The sequence below is a fragment of the Pinus tabuliformis genome, chromosome 2_2, assembly GCF_031772625.1.
Source record: "Pinus tabuliformis cultivar Carrire ecotype Pingquan chromosome 2_2, CPIR1, whole genome shotgun sequence".
NCBI classification, from domain to species: domain Eukaryota; kingdom Viridiplantae; phylum Streptophyta; class Pinopsida; order Pinales; family Pinaceae; genus Pinus; species Pinus tabuliformis.
The window spans coordinates 667,492,528-667,514,711 of NC_142300.1; the positions used below are offsets into that span (position 1 = coordinate 667,492,528).

General features: G+C 38.9%; 1 protein-coding gene across 1 annotated transcript in view; it reads left to right on the top strand.

Moving 5' to 3' along the window:
* Nucleotides 1–22,184, top strand: part of LOC149194393 (phosphatidylinositol 3-kinase, root isoform-like) — a 353,842-nt gene that overhangs the window by 82,091 nt on the left and 249,567 nt on the right. The window contains exon 7 of the mRNA XM_089405076.1: nt 21,146–21,324. Within this exon, the coding sequence (XP_089261202.1) occupies nt 21,146–21,324 (179 nt within the window). The remainder of the gene's footprint in view (nt 1–21,145; nt 21,325–22,184) is intronic.

Consider the following 22,184-nt stretch of genomic DNA (forward strand, 5'->3'; position numbering starts at 1 on the left):
ATGATGTCTGCTACTTGTTGATTTGTAGGCACATATTGTGACTGGAATACCTTGTGTTGTACACAATCCCTAATGAAATGATATTTGATGTGTATATGCTTCAAGTTGTTATGAACCACTGAATTATCACATAGCTTGATGCAACTCTGATTGTTGTAGTGTATTAATGTTGTCTTCACCTCTTGACCAAACAAGGCTACTAATAGCTTTTGAATCCAAATGGTCTCACATGTTTCCATGCTCGCTGCTATATACTCCACTTCTGCAGAGCTCAGTGCCACTGAATTTTGATTTCGGCTGTACCAAGAGACAACTCTTGATCCCATGCTGTTGTAACACTTTGAAGTGCAGTATAGCCCATCAATCTGACGCCATCCCCTTAAGAAATCTAATCCTATACTCAATTGTACCTCGCAAATAATACAACATATGCTTCATCGCTATCCAGTGTGCCCTCTTCGATTCAACCATGAACTATTTTAGAGAGTTTACCACAAAGGATATATCTAGCTTGGTGTCGACCAAATACATAAGAGAACCAATCAATTTCCTGTATAATGTGTGGTCCACATTGTTCTCCTTAGATGTATCTACCTTATGCCAATTGTTTATCATGGGTGTAGACATGGCTGTGCAATCTTCTACCCTGAATCTCCTCAAGATATCAATGCAGTATATTGTATTTCTCTTGCCCAAGGAAAATCTCCCCATTTGTCTACTACACCTCCATGCCTAGAAAGTAGTGCATTAACCCCAAGTCTTTCATCTCAGACCCCTCTGCAAGGTCCTTGCATTTTTCTATGAGCCCTAGTGAAACTGTCAAGAACAAGTTGTCCACATATAGGACAAGAATGAGTACCTCACCCCCAACCATCAAATTCTAGAGGTTCACATTTGCCTTTCTTCACAAATCCCATCCCCTATAAGTACTTGTTGCTGCACTCATACCATGCCTTGGGAGCCTGCTTGAGCCTGTATAAAGCTCTTGTCAATTTGAACATGGGTCTCACTGTTGTGCGCAACAAAGCCTTCTGGCTGTTCAATGTACACTTCCTGGTCCAATTCATTATTCAGGAATAATGTCTTGACATCCATTTGATGGATCTGGCATCCCATGTGTGCCACAAGTGAGATCATGACCTTGATGGAAGTATGCCTGGCCACAGGGGAAAATGTCTCCTCGTAATCTATTCCCTCCTAAGAGAACCCCTTGGCCACAAACCTAATCTTGTATTTCTCGATGCTACCGTTTGCACCATGGTTGATTTTATAGATCCAATATGATCCAACCACTATCCTGTTTGTCAATCTAGGCACAACCTCCCAAACATAATTTTGCATGATCGAGTTGTACTCCTCAAACATGGTATCTCGCCACACTTGTTGTTCTGCGGCTTCTTGATAGCTGGAAGGCTTGCTATCATGATTTGACTCATCAACACCATCTAGCCAGTGTACCTGTCTAGTTGTCTCCACTCTCTCTTGGTCATCCTAGGAGTACACACAAACTCATGAGCATCCCTAAGTGTCTGTTGAACCTCTCAATTCCTCCTGCCAATGGTAGGTGGAACTTGGACTTCCACATCCCCCTGATGCATCTCCTTTATCTCCTTTATCTGCTACATCTATTGTTCCATGCTCTATGAACTCTTTGGAACACCTGTACTTGAGCTTGTGCTCATACTAGTAGTAATACTCGTACTAGCTTGTCCCTGAGTTTGCTATTCTACTCTTGGAGCTTTTGTTTGTTGCTCATTATGATCAATTGCTACTGGCAAATCTGTGGACCTTCGATGTGCCTTGCCCTCCATGAATCAAACATCTCTCCTGACAATTATCCTTTTGGTCCCTGAAATAAATAGCTGATATGTCTTTGATGTCTCATCGTGTCTGACAAAATACCCCTTCTCTGCAGTTGATCCAGTTTATGTTGAAAATTTGCAACTATGGGATGAATTTACTTGAATAAAATTTCGTTTCTAACCTTTCTAGAGTGACTTTCTAAAATATAAAGTCTTGTCTATCTTTGCAACCATGACTTTAAAAAAATAGTAAATCACCTTTCATCAATTTAATCATATACATATGATGGAATATCTCTTAACTTGTTCATAATCAATCTCAAATGTTTAATTTTTAACTCATGTGCATCCCTAAGTGTTTGCTGAATGTTTGAACTCCTCATGCCAACTGTAGAAGGTGGAATTTGGACTTCCACATCCTCTTGATGCATCTCTTGTATCTGCTACATCTGTTGTTCCATGCTCTATGAACTCTTTGGAACACTTGTACCTGAGTTTGTGCTCATACTATTAATAATACTCTTACTATCCTGTCCATGAGTTTGCTGTTCTACTCTTGGAGATTTTGCTTGCTGCTCACTATGATCAATTGCTGCTGGCAAATCTATAGACCTTCGATGTGCCTTGTCCTCCATGAATCAAACATCTCTCCTGACAATTATCCTTTTGGTCCTTGAAATAAATATCTGATATGTCTTTGAAGTCTCATTGTATCTGACAAAGTACCCCTTCTCTGCAGTTGATCCACTTTATGTTGAAAATTTGTAGCTATGGGATGAATTTACTTCAATAAAATTTCATTTCTGACCTTTCTAGGGTGACTTTCTAAAAATAGAAAGTCATGTCTATCTTTGCAATCATGACTTTCCAAAAATAGTAAATTACCTTCCATCAATTTAATCATATACATATGATGGAAAATCACTTACCGTGTCCATAATCAATCTCAAATGTTTAATTTTTAACTTAATCATCAATATTATTATAATTATTACTATTATCCTCTTTATGATATTATTATATTATTATTAAAAAGAAATTCAAGTTTCTCAATCATGAGACTCAATCATGTCATATGTAACTCCCCTCAATTAATGCATATGTTACACTCTCTCTAGATGGATTCATTCCTCTCTCTCTTTAATGCTCTTACGCACCTCTTACACACTTTACTGACTCGTCATAAAAATATTCCTCTTACACCTCTTTAATGCAAAGTTACACTTCTCTCCTTAATGCATAAGTTACACTTCTCTCCTAAATACATAAGTTACATTCCTCTCCTTAATTGCATAAGTTACACTCCTATTTTGGCATGTGTAACTCCTCCTCAAGGCATAAGAGTTACTCCCTCATGAATTCGACCTCCTTGCTCTTCCTATATATTTGTGTCTCTCATCCTCACTTGATACACTTGTGCTTGTGAAAGGAGATTTCGAACTTGAGAGAGAAAGAGTTTGGAGAGCCGAGAGGAAGATTGAGAGAGAGAGAGAGAGTCAGTCTTGAAGAGCAAGAGCAAAGCTTGGAGAGCCAGAGTGATTCAGTGTTTACATCAGCTACTGCTATCAGAGATCTTCTTTAGATTTGGTGAACTTCTTCATTCTCTCATTGTTCTTTGTATCTCTGTTGAACAATTGATTTCTAATAGAAGAATAATTTGGTTGGGCTTTCCCCTTGTGGGTTTTGCTCTGTTCATTGACCTAACTTCTCTGTGTCTCATTGAGTTCTTGGCTGTCTTCTATTGTGCATATGGTTTATATGGTTTATGTTCTATCTACAATTACTTAACTTATATTGTAGCATAAAAAAGTTCTGGATTTAAGTGATTGTAATAACATAGAACATCTGAATTTAACATGGTATCAGAGCTTTGGTGAAGACAAGCTCAAGAAGACTAGTGCTGCTCCAACCCATTTTCTGCTGGAAACTCTCTTGTTGTTCCTTCTCTCTCCAACCTATTTTCTGCTAAGGTATCAAGTGCTGTCCACTCCATTTACAACTCATTTTCTGTTTGATGGCCACTCCATTCACAACTCATTTTTGCCCGCTGTCCACTCCATTTACAGCTCATTTTCTGCCTGCTGTCCACTCCATTTACAACTCATTTTCTGCTTGTTGTCCACTCCAGTTACAATTCATTTTCTGTTTTCTGTCCACTCTACTTGCAACTCATTTTTGTGCTGAAATATCAAGTGTTGTCCACTCTTTTTGCTGTCCATTTTCTGCTAATATATCTCTTGCTGCCCCTCTCTATTTGCTACTGAAAATTTGAGCAGATCAAGATGTTTTGCTCTTACTTTAAAAATGAAGAGAACCTGGTTGACGCTTCAAGCGTCTTCCCTTGGAAGGCCAGATTGGATATTACTCTTAAAGAACATGATGTTCTTGAGTATGCTGAAGGAGAGATAACATAACCGCTGAAAACTCCAATGCTGCTATCAAATCCAGATTCAAGAAAGGAGAAGTCAAGGCTAAAAAGATTATCCTTGACTCTCTTGGAGACCACCTCATCACTTTTGTTGCCAACTTGAAGAAACCCAAAGAAATGTATGACAAGCTGATTCGAATGTATCAAGTAAACAACTTTAGTCAAATTCTTGCCTTGAAGAATCAGCTCAAGTATATTAAAGTGAACAGAGGAGAGACCATTCAAGTATGCTTCACGAGGATATAAAAAATCAAAGATTAGATTTCAACTTCTAGAGGAGCTGTTCCTGACAAAGAACTAGCGCTGATTACACATGGAGGTGTTTCTTCTTCTTGGGAGACTTTTATTACTACCATCAACAATAATGATAGGTTTCCTACATTTGATGAGCTTCTGGGAAAGTGTGGTCAAGAAAAAGTCAAAATGATTTTTAGAGGGAGAATTCCCAAGCATGAGGAGAGAGTACCTACTGCGTTTGCTGTACAAGGCAAGAAGAAGAAAGGAAGAAGAGGAATTCGCTATTCAAGAAAACCTTCTCTCAACAACTCCTCTTAATGGACCAAAGACTTATTAAAAGTACACTGCTACAACTGTCGCAAACATTGCCACTATGCTCGTGATTGTTCAGAAAACAAAAGAGCATCAAAATCCAACTTCAACAATCGTTCCAACAAATTTGATTACAGAAGAAAAAGAGAAGCTCCTTCTGCTCACAGAAGAAACTACCATTCCTCAAGGAACCAAAGGTATGATAATAATGCAACGAAGACTTAATTAGAGTACTTTCTTGTTTCTTCTCTTTCTAGTTCATCATCTACAAATTCTTGTGATAGCTGGTTGGTTGATATTGGTGCTTCAAGGCACTTTACTAGTTACAGAGTACTCTCTAATTTGGTTGAGAGGGAGACAGATTTGAAGATCATTCTTGGAGATAACTCTACATATCCCATAAAGGGATCTGGTTCTGTTTCTTTCCATCTGGATCAAAGTTTCAAAATTTTTTATATATACCTGGTTTAAGCAAGAATCTTGTGTCCATATCAGCTTTAGAAGATAACAAAATGCAAGTTTCTTTCATAAATGGTAAAGTTCTCACTTGGCCATCGAGATCCAACATGGGAGATGCTCTCACTTTGGGATCTAGATGTGATGTTCTATACAAAATTAATGGAAGACCTATTCATGCACTAATCTGTTACGAATATAAATTATATAAAATAAAATGAATATAAATAAATATAGATAATAAATAATCAAAATAATGATTATCTTAAATAGTCAGTAGTCAAGTGAAAAGGCAAGTCTAAAAGACATGCCCAAACATGACAGGGCATCTACCTAGGTATATAAGTAGGGCCTCATTGTAACATTCAACATATCTTGTACATTTCATATTATTAATAAAATATTATTTATAAATACCTTTGTGTATCTTACATTAAAAGTCAACAAGCTACAATTTTGTTGCTTCAGTGGTATCAAAGCCATGCGAGCCTTTTACATTATCTGTCGCACAATATGCCATTAAGTTTACATCCTGAATTCAGTGAGCAATTAAGTGAAACTCAAGAATTGTTTCAACAATTAAAAAAATCATGTGCATAATTTACAACATGTCTAAAGGAAGAATACATTGACATGAAAGGAACTAACATTAAAGAATGTTCGGACCAAGGAAATGTTGTTGAACATGTTCCTCAAGGTGACATAGATAAGACTGTTGAAGAAGATGATGAATCGACAGAAATTATTCATGAAGAATCACTACATTCTACAGAAGATCAGGGAGATATTATGTCAATTTCAGATTGTGATGAGAATGAAGATGAGCTTAAAGATGAAGATGTATCCGGTTAGCTAGTATCCAAAACCATTATAACACCAAGGAAAAATGTGACAAGAAATCCTTAGAATGGGAGAGAAAATGTGATCAGTTAGTTGCTACTCAAAAAGTGGAAGCAAAGTCCACTATTTTGGATTCACAACCTGTGAATGATGATTTTAATATGGATGAGTCCAGTGAATTGGTGTTTATGGGGAAGAAGAAATCAAAAGACTTCAGGATGGCTGCAAATCCGGAGATTTGTAAGCTTTTACAAATGGGGAATATTGATGAGAATTTACAAGAGGAAAAGGAACTGAAGCGGAAAGAAAAGGCAGAGGCACATCTTTATACAATTATAAAGGTTGCCCATGCTCAAGATCTTTCTAATAAGATGGGAAAGGACATATATTTCGATCTTGTCGATCATGATAAGGTCTGGACGTTTCAGATTTAGAAGCAAGTTCCTTTTATCTCTTTCAAGGAAGAAGTTGCAAAATAATTTGGCATTCTAGTGCAATTTCAACGGTTTTGGCTGTGGGCTAAGTGTCAAAACCATACATACTGTCCTAACAGGCCCTTAACACAACCGAAGGAGTCCCAATCCGTTGGCATCTTGAGGGAGACTTCAAACAAGGCACACATTGCAGAATTGAGATTGTTTTTGGAAGCTGAATATGGCTCGGATCTTCGATTGCTCCCACCTCCTGATAAAACAAAAGATGATATACTTTTGGTTTTCAAACTATATGGTCCAGAGAGAGAAGAGCTCGAGTATGTTCGGAGGTCATGATAAAACAAAAGATGATATACTTTTAGTTTTCAAACTATATGGTCCAGAGAGAGAAGAGCTCGAGTATGTTCGGAAGATTTTTTGACAAGGCTTTTTGACAAGGGAGAAATTATTACAAAGCTGAATGCCATGGCTGGTTTTCCACCAGATGAGGAAATTGATCTTTATGAGGAAATCAAATTTGAACCAAATGTCATGTGTGAACCCATTGAAAAGAGAATTACTTTTCGATCTAGCTAGCTTGAAGATGGGGACATCATTTATTTTCAGAGATCTCTTGTTACATTTGAAGAGGATATACATCGATTTCCAGATGTTCCTTCATTTCCGGATGTTCCTTCATTTCTGGATTATGTTCATAATTGACAGATTGTACATTTTTGGTGCTTGGATAAGCCAAAGGAAGATGATTTTTGTTTGGAACTCTCAAAGCTCTCCACTTATGATGATGTTGGGAGAGAGTTGAACAACAACTTGACTTTGACGATCCCTCGAAAATTCGTCTCACAGCACATAATTGCTACTCATAGCAACCAAAGCCTCAACCCATCGGATTCAGAGGGGTAGACCACTTAAGTTATATTTATCATTTGAGTTCATCTGTAATAGAAAACATGGCAGAGCGAAAGTACATTTCATACAAGTTCAGAGACTGGCAAAACTTCTGAAATATACAAATACCAGCCAAGGATGAAGAAGCTGTCATGCTGTTGAGTGATATTAAAGAGGAAATCACAAAAGACAATAATTTTATCACCCCAAAATCAAGATCATTGATTTCAAAACCCACAAAGTGTTGGAAATACTAGGGGGGTGAATCAATATTCCTTTTCAATTGTTACTTTTACTAGTTAGATCACTTATATTTAGAACACAAAATGAACAACAATAAGAATAAATGCTTTGATTAATTTCTTCAATAAATCAAGTACAATATATATACGGCTCCAACCCTAGATGAAGACATTGATCTTCAATCTTCCAGGCTCCATCCTGTATTTTCCAAGCACCAACTTGGACTTCCAAGGCTCCAACTTTGTTAATTTTGAGGCACCAACCTCAAGGGCTCCAACCGTATACCTGGTTTCTTGAGGACTCCGATCCTCTAGGGCTCCAACCCTATCCTCCAAGACTCCGATATTGTTACTTTGAGGCTCCAACCTCTAGGGCTCCAACCCTATCTCTGGTACATGCACCAGCCTGGTCTTCTTGACGACACTTATCCTCTAGGGCTCGAATCCACAACTTCAATTCGTCAATATAAGATTACTAGGTTTTCATGGCTCCCAATGTCATCTACAACGAGCCCTGACAATATCTTTGCCAACACTGCCTTCTCCAAATCACTTCATCAATGACAACCTTGTCTTCACATGAAGGTCTTTGAAATACAAGATCTTGAAGTTGAAACTGATCTTGCGGATGAACCCATGGGGCGCATGGATCCTTTGGATCCTCCTCCATGTGATCCTCCTTCTAAAAGGAGACCTTTATGGTTTTGTGACTCTTCAAGGCGCTGATAAACATGCTACACCCAAAGGAACTTTTAGAGAAAGCAAAAAACCTTGCCGGTTCCAAGGATATGTTGTAGCCATGAGCAACATTATTCAAGTTGACCTATGCACTTTTGAAGAAGCTGTAAAGGCCCAAGTGTGGAAAGACACAATGGCTGAAGAATATGAATCCATCATTCATAATGATGTATGGGAAGTGGTTCCAAGACCCCAAGGTAAATTTGTTGTATCTTCTAAATGTTTGTATAAAATTAAACATGGTGCTGATAGCAATATTGGAAAATATAAAACTAGATTTGTGGCTAAAGGTTTCCCTAAAAAAGGGGGAATAAATTATGATGAAATTTTTGCACTTGCTCATTAGATCACCATCCAATCTATTGTAGCTCTAGCAACTAGCCAAGGATGGGCTCTTCGCCAAATGGATGTGAACTCTGCTTTTCTGCATTGCTTCCTTAAAGAAGAAGAATTTGTGGAACAACCACAAGGCGTTGAAGTACTTGATCCAAAAACTCATGTGTGTAGGCTAAAGAAAGCCCTCTATGTTTTGAAGCAAGCTCCAAGAGCTTGGCATGTTCGCATAGATAGCTTCTTGATGAAGATTGGTTTTTACCAGAAGGAATGTAGATCCAAATCTTTACTTTAAAACAATCCGAGGTATGCCTTTGATTTTGGTATTATATGTTGATGATTTATTTTGACCGGTAGTGAACCTCTTATTCTCTAGTGTAAAAGGGAGTTAGCTTCTGAATTTGAAATGAAAGATCTTGGTTTGATGCACTACTTTTTGGGCTTGGAGGTATGGCAAAAATCTAGTGAGATTTTCCTTTTTCAAAGAAAATATATTGTTAGACTATTAGAAATGTTTGGCATGACTCAGTGTAAGTCCATGAATACTCCAATGGAAATGAATTTCAAGAAGCTTTGTGGTAAAGCTATAAGACCTGATTTGGCAAATCCTTTTGAGCACCGTCAACTGGTTGGGGCACTGATGTTATTAGTGAACATTAGGGCTTTGCAGTCGATACATGATTAAGCCTGCTCATGCACACTGGGTACTACAAAGCATATGTTGAGGTACCTGCATGGGACCATCAATCTTGGATTGAGATATACTGCCGAATATGTAAGGCTACATGGATACTTTGATGTTGATTGGGTTGGTAACTCTATTGACAGAAAGAGCAGATCATGGTGCCGCTTCGACTTAGGATCTGCCATGATATCTTGGATGAGCAGAAAACAAAAGTTCGTTTCCCTTAGCACGACTGGAGCATAATACATTGCTACTAGCATGGCTAAGGAAGTTCTTTGGAGAGCTGTTTGAGCAAGTATTGGATTCTACAGTAATTTACTGTGACAATAAGAGTGGGATTCGGCCTGCTGAAAATCTCATTTTCCATGACAAATCCAAACACATTGAGATCAAATATCATTATATCCGGGATATGGTTCAAAGAGGAGCAATGAGACTGCATCATATAGCAACTGATGATCAGATTGCTAGAGGGAAGTTCTTGGTTTTCAGAGAGTAGTTTGGACTGACAAAGGTGACCTTTCCTAGAGAGGGCGGTCATGGATGATGAGCCTTGGATGTGTGAGATCCTTGTTATGTGTTGACAAGTGGATCCCCACAAGCAAAGAGGACTCTTGGATGTCTGAGATCCTTGTCATGTGTTGACAAATGGATCCCTCCAAGCACTGATGAGCCTTTGATGTGCGAGATCCTTGTCATGTGTTGTCAAGTGGACCCCCCCAACTAGTGATGAGCCTTGGATATGCAAGATCCTTGTCATGTGTTTACAAGTGGATCCCCCCAAGCAGAGAGGACTCTTGATTGTGCGAAGATCCTTGTCATATGTTGACAAGTGGATCCCCCCAAGTGTGTATCGGGTGATGGATGTATCTCCCCTATGATGATTGTTCTTCATTAGATTGTAACATCATTGTTCCAAAGTAGAGATAACAAAGATCCTTGTATTAGAAAGAAATTCCTCCCTAACTGAGAGGGAGTGTTGAAAATTGACAACTATGTGATGAATTTCCTTGAATAAAATTTCATTTCTGACCTTTTTAGAGTGACTTTCTAAAAATAGAAAGTCATGTCTATCTTTGCAACCATGTATTTCCAAAAATAGTAAATCACCTTCCATCAATTCGTAATCATATATATGATGGAAAATCACTTAACTTGTCCTTAATCAATCTCAATTGTTTAATTTTTATCTTAATCATCAATATTATTATTATTATTATTATTATTACTACTATCCTCTTTATGATATTATTATATTATTATTAAAAATAAATTCAAGTCTCTCAATCACGTGACTCAATCATGTCATATGTAACTTCTCGTAATGCATATGTTACTCTCTCTCTCTCTTAATGTATTCTTTCCTCTCTCTTTAATACTCTTATGCACCTCTTACACTCTCTTACACACTTTAATGATTCGTCATAAAAAGATTCCTCTTACACCTTTTTAATGCATAAGTTAGACTTCTCTCCTTAATGGCATACATTACACTTATGTCCTAAATACATAAGTTACACTCCTCTCCTTTATGGTATAAGTTACACTCCTATTTTGGCATGTGTAACTCCTCCTCAAGGCATAGGAGTTACTCCCTCATGAATTCGACCTCCTTGCTCTTCCTATATATTTGTGCCTCTCATCCTCACTTGATACACTTGTGCTTGTGAAAGGAGAATTCGAACTTGAGAGAGAGAAAGAGAGAGTTGAGAGTCTAGCGCGCATGAGAGAGAGAGAGAGAGAGAGAGCAGATCTTGGAGAGCCAAAGTGATTCAGTGTTTGCATCAACTATTGCTATCAGAGGTCTTCTTCATATTTGGGTGAACTTCTTCATTCTCTCATTGTTCTTTGTATCTTTGTTGAATAATTGATTTCTAATAGAAGAAGAATCTAGTTGAGTTTTCCCCTTGTGGGTTTTTCCCTGGTCATTAACCTAACTTCTTTGTGTCTCGTTGAGTTCTTGGCTATCTTCTATTGTGCATATGGCTTATATTCTATCTACGATTACTTAACTTATATTGCAGCATAAAAAAGTTCTGGATTTAAGTGATTGTAACAACATAGAACATCTGATTTTTAACATTTTGGAACATGTTTCCTTGGAATGTGACAATAAGCCAAGCAATCAAATATTTTGAGGTGGCTGACATCTAGTTTCCTCCCTATAAACACTTCCTCTGGTGTCATATTTCCCAATGCCTTATGTGGGACCCTATTTTGAATATACACCGAAGTTCTGCATGCCTCTGCCCATAAGTATCTTTGCATATCCTGGTCATACAACATGGCCCGCGCTGCCTCTGATATGGCATGTTTCTCTCTTAGCAACCCCATTCGACTATTGTTTATACAGAACCATCCATTCCCTCTTGGTGCCCTCCCCGGTACAAAACTCCTTAAGGATTTTCTTGTGTACTTGCCTCCATTATCTGACTGAAGAACCTTTATGTACTTGCTTGTCGAATTCTTCACAAGAGATTTGAACTCTTGGAAGCGATTTAAGACCTCATCCTTGGTCTTCAAGTAGTAAATCTAGGTCTTCCTGGAGTGATCATCAATGATGGTAACAAAATATTTGTATGCTCTGAGAGACTATGTTGACATAGGACCACATATATCAAAATGAATCAAATTTAGAACTCCTTTGGATTTGGTGTCACTACTTGGAAAAGTTGCCTTAGCAAATTTCCCCAATACACATCCCTTACACACATCATTGTGCTCTGTGCCCCATGGTGGATATGGTCCATCCTCCTTTGCCAAAGCATTCCCTGATCTCTCGGATAATTTTTGCTCACTAGTGGATTTGGAGTATCCATTTGTAGCCTATAAAGTCTGCCCTCTAAAGAGTACATTGTACCCCTTATATTGAATAAAAAATTGGAATCAAATTCATCCCCATTCTTAACACATGCAACACTTCGTGGATTGGAATAGCCTTGACATACTCCCTTTGAAATGGGACTGTCCCCATCTAATTGGAATACACTTGGATTTATTTCCCATCTCGATCTGGAATCCTATTTCCTCCTCTCGGTAGCTGGAGAAATAGTCTCTAACTCTTGCCATATGGCATGACACTCCACTATCTATGTACCAAGCACCCTGTGAGTTTGAGCTAATCAGGCAAGCTGTGAGTGCTACTTCTGTTCCGTTCGACTAGAAGACTCATTTGCATTTGATGAAGCTACCATTCGCTTCTTGCAATTGTTGACATAGTGGCCAAATATGTGATAGCCATAACACTTGACCTTTGATAGGTCCTTCTTTTCCCACTTGGAGATGGACCCTTTGTTGGATCCGTTCTTTGCTTTGTTCTTCCATGCAAGAGCCACATTTTCTTGTTTTCCCTTTTGGCTTCTGCTGTTGGTGCCACTAACGAGATTCCTCCTAAGTTCTTCTTGGGTAAAATATGACCATCGTTTTTCCCAATCTGGAAGATTTTCCCTTCTTGTAATAACCTGTATGAAGACATCCCACTGCTTAGTAAACCCATTAAGGGTTGTCCTGATGAGCTCATCATCCTGAATTTTCTCACCAACACTTGCCAATTCTTCTTTGACATGTCTCAACCTAGTAAGGTAAGACATAATGTTCTCACCCTTGTTTTGTTTCGTGGTTCAAAGCTTCTCCCTCAGGGTACATTGGAATGCTGATAGAATTTACAAACTGCATCTTATTGGATGGTGTTGTCATTGATGTCAAACCTTGGAGTTGATTGGGTTTGACTTTGACTAAAACACCAGTCATTGTCAAATGAACAATGAATGCTTCTTAAAGTTGTTTGGATTACATCAAGTTGAAGCCCTACGCTGTTAGATGGTTGAAAACCTAGGTCCTAGGGTTTGGGTTCCTTGAACTGAGGATGTACCCCGAACTTGTCGAGGGTTTTTGAAGGGTCAACACATTGAGTTTGTCTTGGAGATCCACATCATTGGATTCTCCTTGTCGAGATCTTTCTGTTGATATGTGGTATGCCCCGAGAGGCCTCTTGGTTTGAGAGATATTCACCTTTGAAGTCAGTGAACCCAATCTCTGGGCTAAAACCCCAAGAGGCGGTGACTTGGCATATTTTCATTGGTTGTGGGCATCCAAATTTAGTAAAAGCATTTCTTGCTTTGTTCTATGAAGAAACCATGTTGGAAGAAGTTAACAATCCACATAAAGTATCACCCCTTACCTAAAAGGTCAAATTCCCTAACCATAAAAGCAACAATCCTTTCCTTAGATTTTAAGTCACTTAATTAATAAGTATTTATTAATAAAAGAATTAAATTATCTTAATATCCTCCAACGACTATGTTAAAAGCCCCAAATTAGTCTTACTGAAAACCTATAAAAAGACACCTAGTTCATCCCTCAAATCGTCAAATAAACTCAACGAATCTTTCTATGCTTGAGCTATGAAATTACTCGACCTTTCTGAGATAGATTAGTGAAGTTTTCTGAGGAAGAGAAGTGTGGATTCCTGAGGCAAGAGGCAGCAGAAGGTAAGGGATCTTGTCTTTTTTTTTTTCTTTGGATCTTGGTGGTTCGTTGGGCACAAGATTTAGGATTTGGTTGAGTGCTTTTTCATTGTAGACCTTCTCCTTACAACACCTCGGACTCCTTATTAGGGCTGTTACAGGGCTTATTATTACATTTTTTTAATTCAGTGGGATTTGTTTGGGAAGGCAATGAAGTCTCTTGGAGATATGCATTATTTTTGACAGTTTGTATGCTTCAGACAGCTCCCGGCCCTCAGTAGGGCACTTTTTCCTGAGGCAGCAAAGTAATACCAGCTTTCAGCAATCTATGTAGCTTTGACCTTCACAACAGTAAAACAGTGACATGACCCGAGAACACCGTACCAAAATGATATAATGTTTAACAATGGTTTGAAGACCTGCAAGTATTCCCTGTATATGTTACTATGGTGGATTCCTATGTAGTGTGACTACAATAATACTTATGGTTGTCTATTGAATTAGTAATCCTTGACTTGATGTGGGAAAGATGAATGTAGCAAAAGCCTGCAAGGAAATGAGACTGTGATGACAGTATTGACTTTTGATTTGAATTAATTTGGTGTTTGATCCTTAACTTGACAAGAGATTTGACTTGACTTGACCTTATGATAGTTGTAATCCTTAGTAACAGTGAAAATAAGTTTGTTCACCCATGGTTGTCAATATATGACCACAATTATCACCGTAATTTCACCATGTATCAGTAAACAACTCGAAGACCCAAAGGTAGTAACCCAATCATTGACTATGAATTTTATTTTGTGCATCTTGTTGACAAACCTCTCATTGCAATCCTGAACCAAAGTAAAACAATAACAAAGCAGTATTATGCCCACCCTATGTGATCTTGATGAATTCACTGTGAGATGGTGTATGATCTGATATATGAGTTAATATGTGAAGATTCACTGATATAACAATTAGATGAACTGTGACTTGACAGTGATACATATGACAACGGTAGTATTGTGATTTATTAATATATCAGTCAATAATAATGATATAGACATGAAACATAGACCTAATACACAGTTGAATTAACAGAGACATATGGTTAACTATATCAATAGAACTGATACGATTGTAAGTTGACACTTTGGCTTTGACTTAGACCTATGACAGTGATGAGTGAATAATAATGATATAGACATGAAACATAGACCTAATACAGAGTTGACTTAACAGAGACATATGGTTAACTATATCAATAGAACTGATACGATTGTAAGTTGACACTTTGGCTTTGACTTAGACCTATGACAATGATGACCTAGAGTGTGTATAATGACACAACTGTAACCTTGCAGGGCAACATGTTTTGATGTAAAGATCACCTTGTTGTATAGCTTTTTGACGTAAGGATGGATAACAAGGTTTGATCAACTGAGCAACAATGTTTACTCATATGCTGGTAGCTCTCTGTGGGCAGAGTTTGAGAGCATTGATAGCAGGTCATAGGGATTACCTGAGGCATCTTGGATTGTGCCGTCTTCAATCGTTTGTATTCGATACTTGCTGCAGTACAAGAATTTTGGTACAATGATGGTTGGTAGGCTGCTTCATGTGCTTTGGATGCTTATTCATACATGAGCAGTGCAGTATAGTGACAGAGTATGCATTGGTCCATGGTAGCAGTTTGTACAATGATGAGCAGTGGTCAGGTTGTGTATTCGTCAGTTGACTTGGCAACGTTGATAGTCAGGGTTTTATGTGCAATATAGTGCAGTGACAGTTTGAGCAACGTTGTGCAGTGAGGCTACCAGGACCTGATTGTTGATTTGGGCTAGCATCTGATGTGCTCTACCCAAGAAAATTGGTGGAGAGGCTAAAGCAAATGAGATCTCCAATACCTAGAAATGGTTTGGGCAGAATCTAACTAGTTTGGGAGATATTAAAATAATTAATATTTTTAATGGAGTCCCTAAGTCTAAACTTAGGGAAAATAAGTTATTAATGTGAATTAATAAACTTAGGGAAAATAAGTTATTAATGTGAATTAATATAAAATTGAGTTAGAATGGTCCAAAAGTCATGGATAAAGCCAGATCTAATATTAGCCGTTGATTAGGGACTTAATCTTGGCCGTTGAATTGACAACGAGAAAAGTATAAGAGTAGGCTTGAGGGTCACTTGGGGAACACACCGAGTTGATCAAGAATTCGATTTTATGGGGCAGGGCTTGCTGAGGAAATCGATGGAGTGATCAAAGTTGCAACTAAGGGGCGGTGAATATAGAAACAGAGAGGCAGAAAGGGTACCAAGAGCATCAAAGCAGAAGCCGAGAGAGAGGGACGCAGAGCCAGTTAGAGGTCACGTAGAGGCAGCCAGGAGCTATTCAGTGCCTAAGGAGAGCCAGCATGGGTGACACAGGAGGACTGGCGTATGTCGGTCGAGACGGATGTGGATGAAGCGACAGAGGGAGCTACAGTGCTGGAGTCCCAGGACAACGTGAGGCAGCAGTGCAAGATGCATGGAGTTGTTGCAGCAGCGCAGAGGTCAGAGTGGGAGCACTTGTCAGCGACAGAGGGAGCTTTAGCGTCACGATTGTTTCTAGCCTGATGGAGATGTCAGAGTTGGAAGATTAGTTGCTTACTTCTCAGTAATTGAGTTGCAGTGTAGCGGTTAGCAGTGGCAGCGCTATGGGCAACACGATGCAACATGATGAGAGGGAGTTGCTGTATGGATACAAAAGTGGCAGTGGAAGGGCCATGTGTAGCCATACATGATGCAACAATGCAGATGATGGGCAACAGGCCTAGCATCAACACAGGGACCGATGCCGGATGATCAGGGTGATGCTCAGTGAGGAGTATTACTAGAGCACAGCCCTTGCTAAGAGGGAGTGTTGATTTGGGGTAGCATCAAATGTGCTCTAGCCACGAAAATTGGTGGAGAGGCTAAGGCACGAGATCTCCAATACCCAAAAATGGTTTGTGCAGAATCTAACCAGTTTGGGAGATATTAAAATAATTAATATTTTAAATGGAGTCCCTAAGTCTAAACTTAGGGGAAATAAAATATTAATGTGAATTAATATAAAACTGAGTTAGAATGGTCCAAAAGTCATGGATCAAGCCAGATCTAATCTTAGCCGTTGATTAGGGACTAAATCTCGGCCATTGAATTGTCAACAAGAAAAATATAAGAGGAGGCTTGAGGGTCACTTAGAAAACACATTGAGTGGATCAAGAATTCGATTTTCTGGGGTAGGGCTTACTGAAGAAATCGAAGGAGTGATCAGAGTTGCAGCTGAGGGGTAGTGAATATAGAAGCAGAGAGGCAGAGAGGGTACCGGGAGCATCAGCGCAGAATCCGGGAGAGAGCGACACAAAGCTAGCTAGAGGCCATGCAGAGGCAGCCAGGAGCTGCGTAGTGCCTGAGGAGAGCCAGCGTGGGTGACACAGAGCCTACAGAGGCTGACGTAGGGCTAGTTGGGCTGACACTGGGTTGATGCTGGGCTAGAGAGGCTGACGCAGTCCCTAGAGGTTGACGTTGGGAGATTTCGTGGGGCAGATTAGTGCTGAGAGCTGTGGGATTGTTCATTTGGGGTTTTAGCCAGAATATCTGTCTTCGACTGAGAGGTGCTATTTCCGAGGGAATTCTCTGTTGGGTGAGCCATTTCTGGCACCCAGATTGTATTCTGAAACTGCTTAATAATAAAACCCTCAGATAGTTGCACCGGTTTTCCCGCATTGGGTTTTTCTGGGGACATTAGTCCAAAAACAACGATGTCACTTGTGTGCTTGTTTTTTTCCTTCAGTTGATGATCTGTATGCGTTGAGCATGTACTTGTATTTATTTTCAGTGTTTACATGTTAAACAACTTGTTAATTAACAGAACAAGTAGGCAGAAATAAATCATAAAGTACATGGAGGATTTCTAACAGATAGACTTAGAAATTCCAACATTGGTATACAATGTAACATCTTCTTTACAACTTTGTTATATTGATTCAGAGCATAGGCGGATCTAGTCTGAAAATTGTGAAACGAGGTTTGCCAGCTCTTCAGGGTGGTAGGGTGGTGTGAAGTAGGTGATTGGAGTCACCTTCAGGTTATGGCCTGAGAGCACTTAAGGGTGGCAGGGTGGTGCTAAGGTAGGTCGTGGCTTGCACAGGGCGTCGTTGCATCCTTTTAGTTGGGGTTGATAAACACAAGGCAATGAAGTATCCTTTTCGACAACAACTGGTAAACAGATCGCGTAAAAGCAACATACTGAGAATTCTAGGATCAAAAAGCTTTATAAGGCGCTCCCAACGTGAAAGGATTTGAATTAACAATCTAATAGAGTGTTGGGGCACTCGTCAAGTTATGTCCTGACTTACAGGCTGTTGGGGTGTCCTTTCAGTTGCAATAGGTTATTAGGTTTTAGTTGCGTCCTATAGGTTGTTGCCTATGAATGAGGGGGTTGGAGCCTCTTTCAGTTGTAGCTGAAAATTGATGTAATTACTTCTCTTTTAAAAGAAGAGGAGCAGACAATTACTAAGAAGCATTCGGTGGTTTTTGACCCAGAGGGGGTTTTCCAGTTAAAAATCTCCATGTCCACTGTTTTATCTTTCTGCATTGTTGTATGGTGTTGTCTATTGTGGATTATTGTTTATGATTATCTAAAGAACGATAATAATAAATGAAGATTAACTAAGGCTCTGAAAAAGATTAAAAAGTGTTAATTGGTAAGAAACACTGATTCATCCCCCCTCTTAGTATTTCTTACACATCTCACATCTTCCCCGTATCTTCTTCTGCTATATGAGGCACAATGTGATCCTTGATTCGATCCATAATAATGCGTCTACCTTTGGCATCTTCCTTCTTGTAGGCAAGGTGCCATGTTGCATCTGTTGGTACAAATAAAACACTGGTCACGTACTCCTGCAACCCATTCTCCTCCAAGATTAATGAGATTCTAGATTTCCATATGCCAAAGTTTGATGCTCCCTCTAATCCGTCTTGACCCAATAAACAACCTAAAGCCATTTCTTTGAAACACTTGGAATAATATAAGCAAACTCCAAATAAATGTGGAACAAATCGATCTTGGTTTTACGAACCCTTGTTTTCCTCTCATACACCTTGTATTGAGCTTCCAAATAATTTTCAATGCTTCAGATATGCTCTGATACCATGTGAAAATTATTGCAGTCAAGTGGTAATGATTCTGTTATCTTTTAATGATTATTTTTGCCAACAAATTATTTACTGCAAATATTGAATTAAAAACATTGCTGCAATATTCACCCAATAAAATTCACAGGAATTGAGAAAACACACATAAAAAATAGATACTCACATTTTGGACAAATTGTCCCTGAAAAACCCCAATGTGGGGAAAACTAGTTTTGTAAATGAGGGTTTTATTATTCTTTAGCAAGTTTGTAATTGATAAATAATATAACTGCTTGCCACAAACTGGCAAAGTTGTGGTAATATATTTTCCTCCAACTACCAACACATCAAAAATACTGGAAGGGATTTGGCCTCCCTTTGCAAGATAATTCTTCCTCCCTCTGAGAAATTCTTGGCCCTCCTATGCAATTGTACGACCTCCACACTTGCGGCCTTTGATGAAGGAAATATGGCTCATGGCTCTTAGAAAAGTCAACCTCCTCTGGCAAACAACTCGACCTGGCTTCTTGGCCTTCCCTGGAAGAATTCAACCTCTAGAACGACCTCACTCTCTCACATTTGCGAGCACTGCAAACACCGCCCTCCAAAAAACCCCTGCACACTAGTAGAAAATATCGACGTCCCATAATCAAATCGCATTGGCGATTTCTCCTCCTCAAGATCTCAAAAATTGGAAGGGAACCAATAAAGAAATTCTATGGAAATGCTTCTTGTTCGTCATTGCTGAAACCCTCGTTGGTGTCAACCCTACGCTATCACTGCGCCCTTGCTCTTTCGCTATGATCTCCAAGATGCCCATTGATTTCCTCTTATAATTTCTCGTTGACAATTCAATGGCCAGGATCTAATCCCGATTGATGGCTAAGATCATCTTGACTCCATCAAATCGCTTTCTAGAAGTTACTAGAGAGAAATCGACTTGTCTCAATTAATACTAATTAATTAACCTTTTTCCCTAAGTTAGACTTAGGAAAATAATTAAAAGCTGGTTAATTAATTAACTAAGACATTTTCCCTTAGAAAAATAAACTGGGCTTGGAGATATTTTCTTCTCTTGCGCTCTTAAGCCTTGTTGACACCTCTTGAGACTAGAACACTTGTTCAGGCTATAAGATGTAACACAATGCATCAGGGTTTGTCATTGAGAGGTGGATTGGATTTATCATCTAGTAGTCCAAAACACAAGGCACACCAAGATGGTCACAGATCTGCCAAAGAATGTCACCGTGAATTCAAAATTATTTTCCGAGGATATGATTATCCATGTCAAGTCTATTCAATGAGTTTATCCTAGTGAATACTGTGAGATTGAATTTTAGGATTGCATAAATGCAGTGAGGAGAGGTGAATTACTCATTTGTTTTGCTCTTGCTATTGATTAGGTAAGCTCATATAGAAATCAGCACTTATGAGATTCTGTGTTGAGGAGCACATGGGACTCATTAAATACGTAATCATTGCTACAACTGGTCGGAGATCTTGGTGATTATTGTGCAGGTGCGGTGTGCAGAGAATGTTCTGTGCTAGAAGATAACATTTGGAGGCTTCTGGCACATCAATGAAGTGAGCTCCAAAAACGAGATTTCCCATTTGGGACATTGCTTGGTGGAGAGTCGGAGACTACATCCACTACTTCTACATGGCTTTTAGTTAGATTAAGTGCCAGATTCTTCGATTTCTTCTGCAATGGTTTCCTAAGAAGAAAACAGACATTAATTATAGCAGTCCATGGACACTGGTTTCTCATCCCAGAAATATCTTTGGTTTTTAAAAATGCTGTTTTAATTCAATAAATGTAATGTTGTTAGAAGGGTACACCAACTCTATTTTGTCAGGATAATGTTTCAGGCCAAACTATTGTGGTCCATATTCAGTAGACACAAGAAGATTTCTGGAGAAAGTCGTACATGTTTTTTTAGCATTAATTCTACTGCTTTGGTAGTTTCTCTCACATAGGTATTGAAGTATTCAGAGGTGTCTTCATTTGCATTTATTTATCATTTATGATATTTCCATATTTATAGATGAACTTTTTGTAGTTCCACCAGCATTTTTTATTTTATTCTATTCATTATTTATAAATGATATTGACTGTCAATTATGAAATATATGCAGGATCTGGGAGCAAATTATCTGTCACTATCTCCAATTTCTTCAACGAATGAGCTAGTAACTGTATGGGATCCAGAAGTGGGACGACTTAACCCCTCAGAAAATAAGCAAGTGAAACTAGCCCGGAGTTTGACAAGGGGTGTAATTGACCGAGATTTGAAACCTAGTTCTAATGAAAGAAAGTAAGACTCTGCAGCATCTTGTTTTTGCATGACCACAACACAAGGTTTCAAGTTCTACCTAAATAGCAAGACAATGTTTTAAGCAGAATGCCACAAGACAAATCTCATATTAGTGTTTAACACGCATATATAATATAAACTGTTTGTAGTCTAGAAAATGTTGGCTGAAGGAATGCAATATGTATAAAGTATTTATAAAGTTGATCCATGGGTGGAAAATTTGAATGGTGCATATCAAATTATCAATGACATCCATTAAATAGGAACAGTAAGCATGCATTGTTGACAAATATGGTCTGTCACCCTGATTCCCGACTTGTTAGAATTGTTAAGGGTGAGATCTGAATTGCATCTCTCTCTAGATACGCTCGGACTGGGCCACATGGATCTGCTGATTCGTAGTTTGACCCTCTAGTTGGTTCTGTCACTGATGTGCACCTGCTCGGATCTCTTTATCAGCTCGAGGGTGCTGCCTGTACCAACATGAAGGTCCTGCTTGTATTAGCCCCAGGGTGCTGCTTACAGCAGCTCAAGGACACTGCCTGAAGCATCTTGAGGTTTCTGCTCAAGCAAGGCATAAATTTGATGTGCGTTCATCTAAGTGCCGAGGAATTTATACATCTCCAAAAATCAAGCATTGCAGCATATCAAAGGTTAAGTTCACTTCCTCGTCCCCTGCTGCATGGATGGGCATTTCCAAGTGAAACAGTGATGGCAAGATGGGGGACACTCCTTAAAATGATCCAGAAGTTTCCCCATATCTACATCCTGATGAGAACTACATGCCAGGATTGGGAGCAGAGGATGGCATGAAGACTGAATGAACTCTGAAGTGGGGGTCTCAGAGTTGATTAGATCCC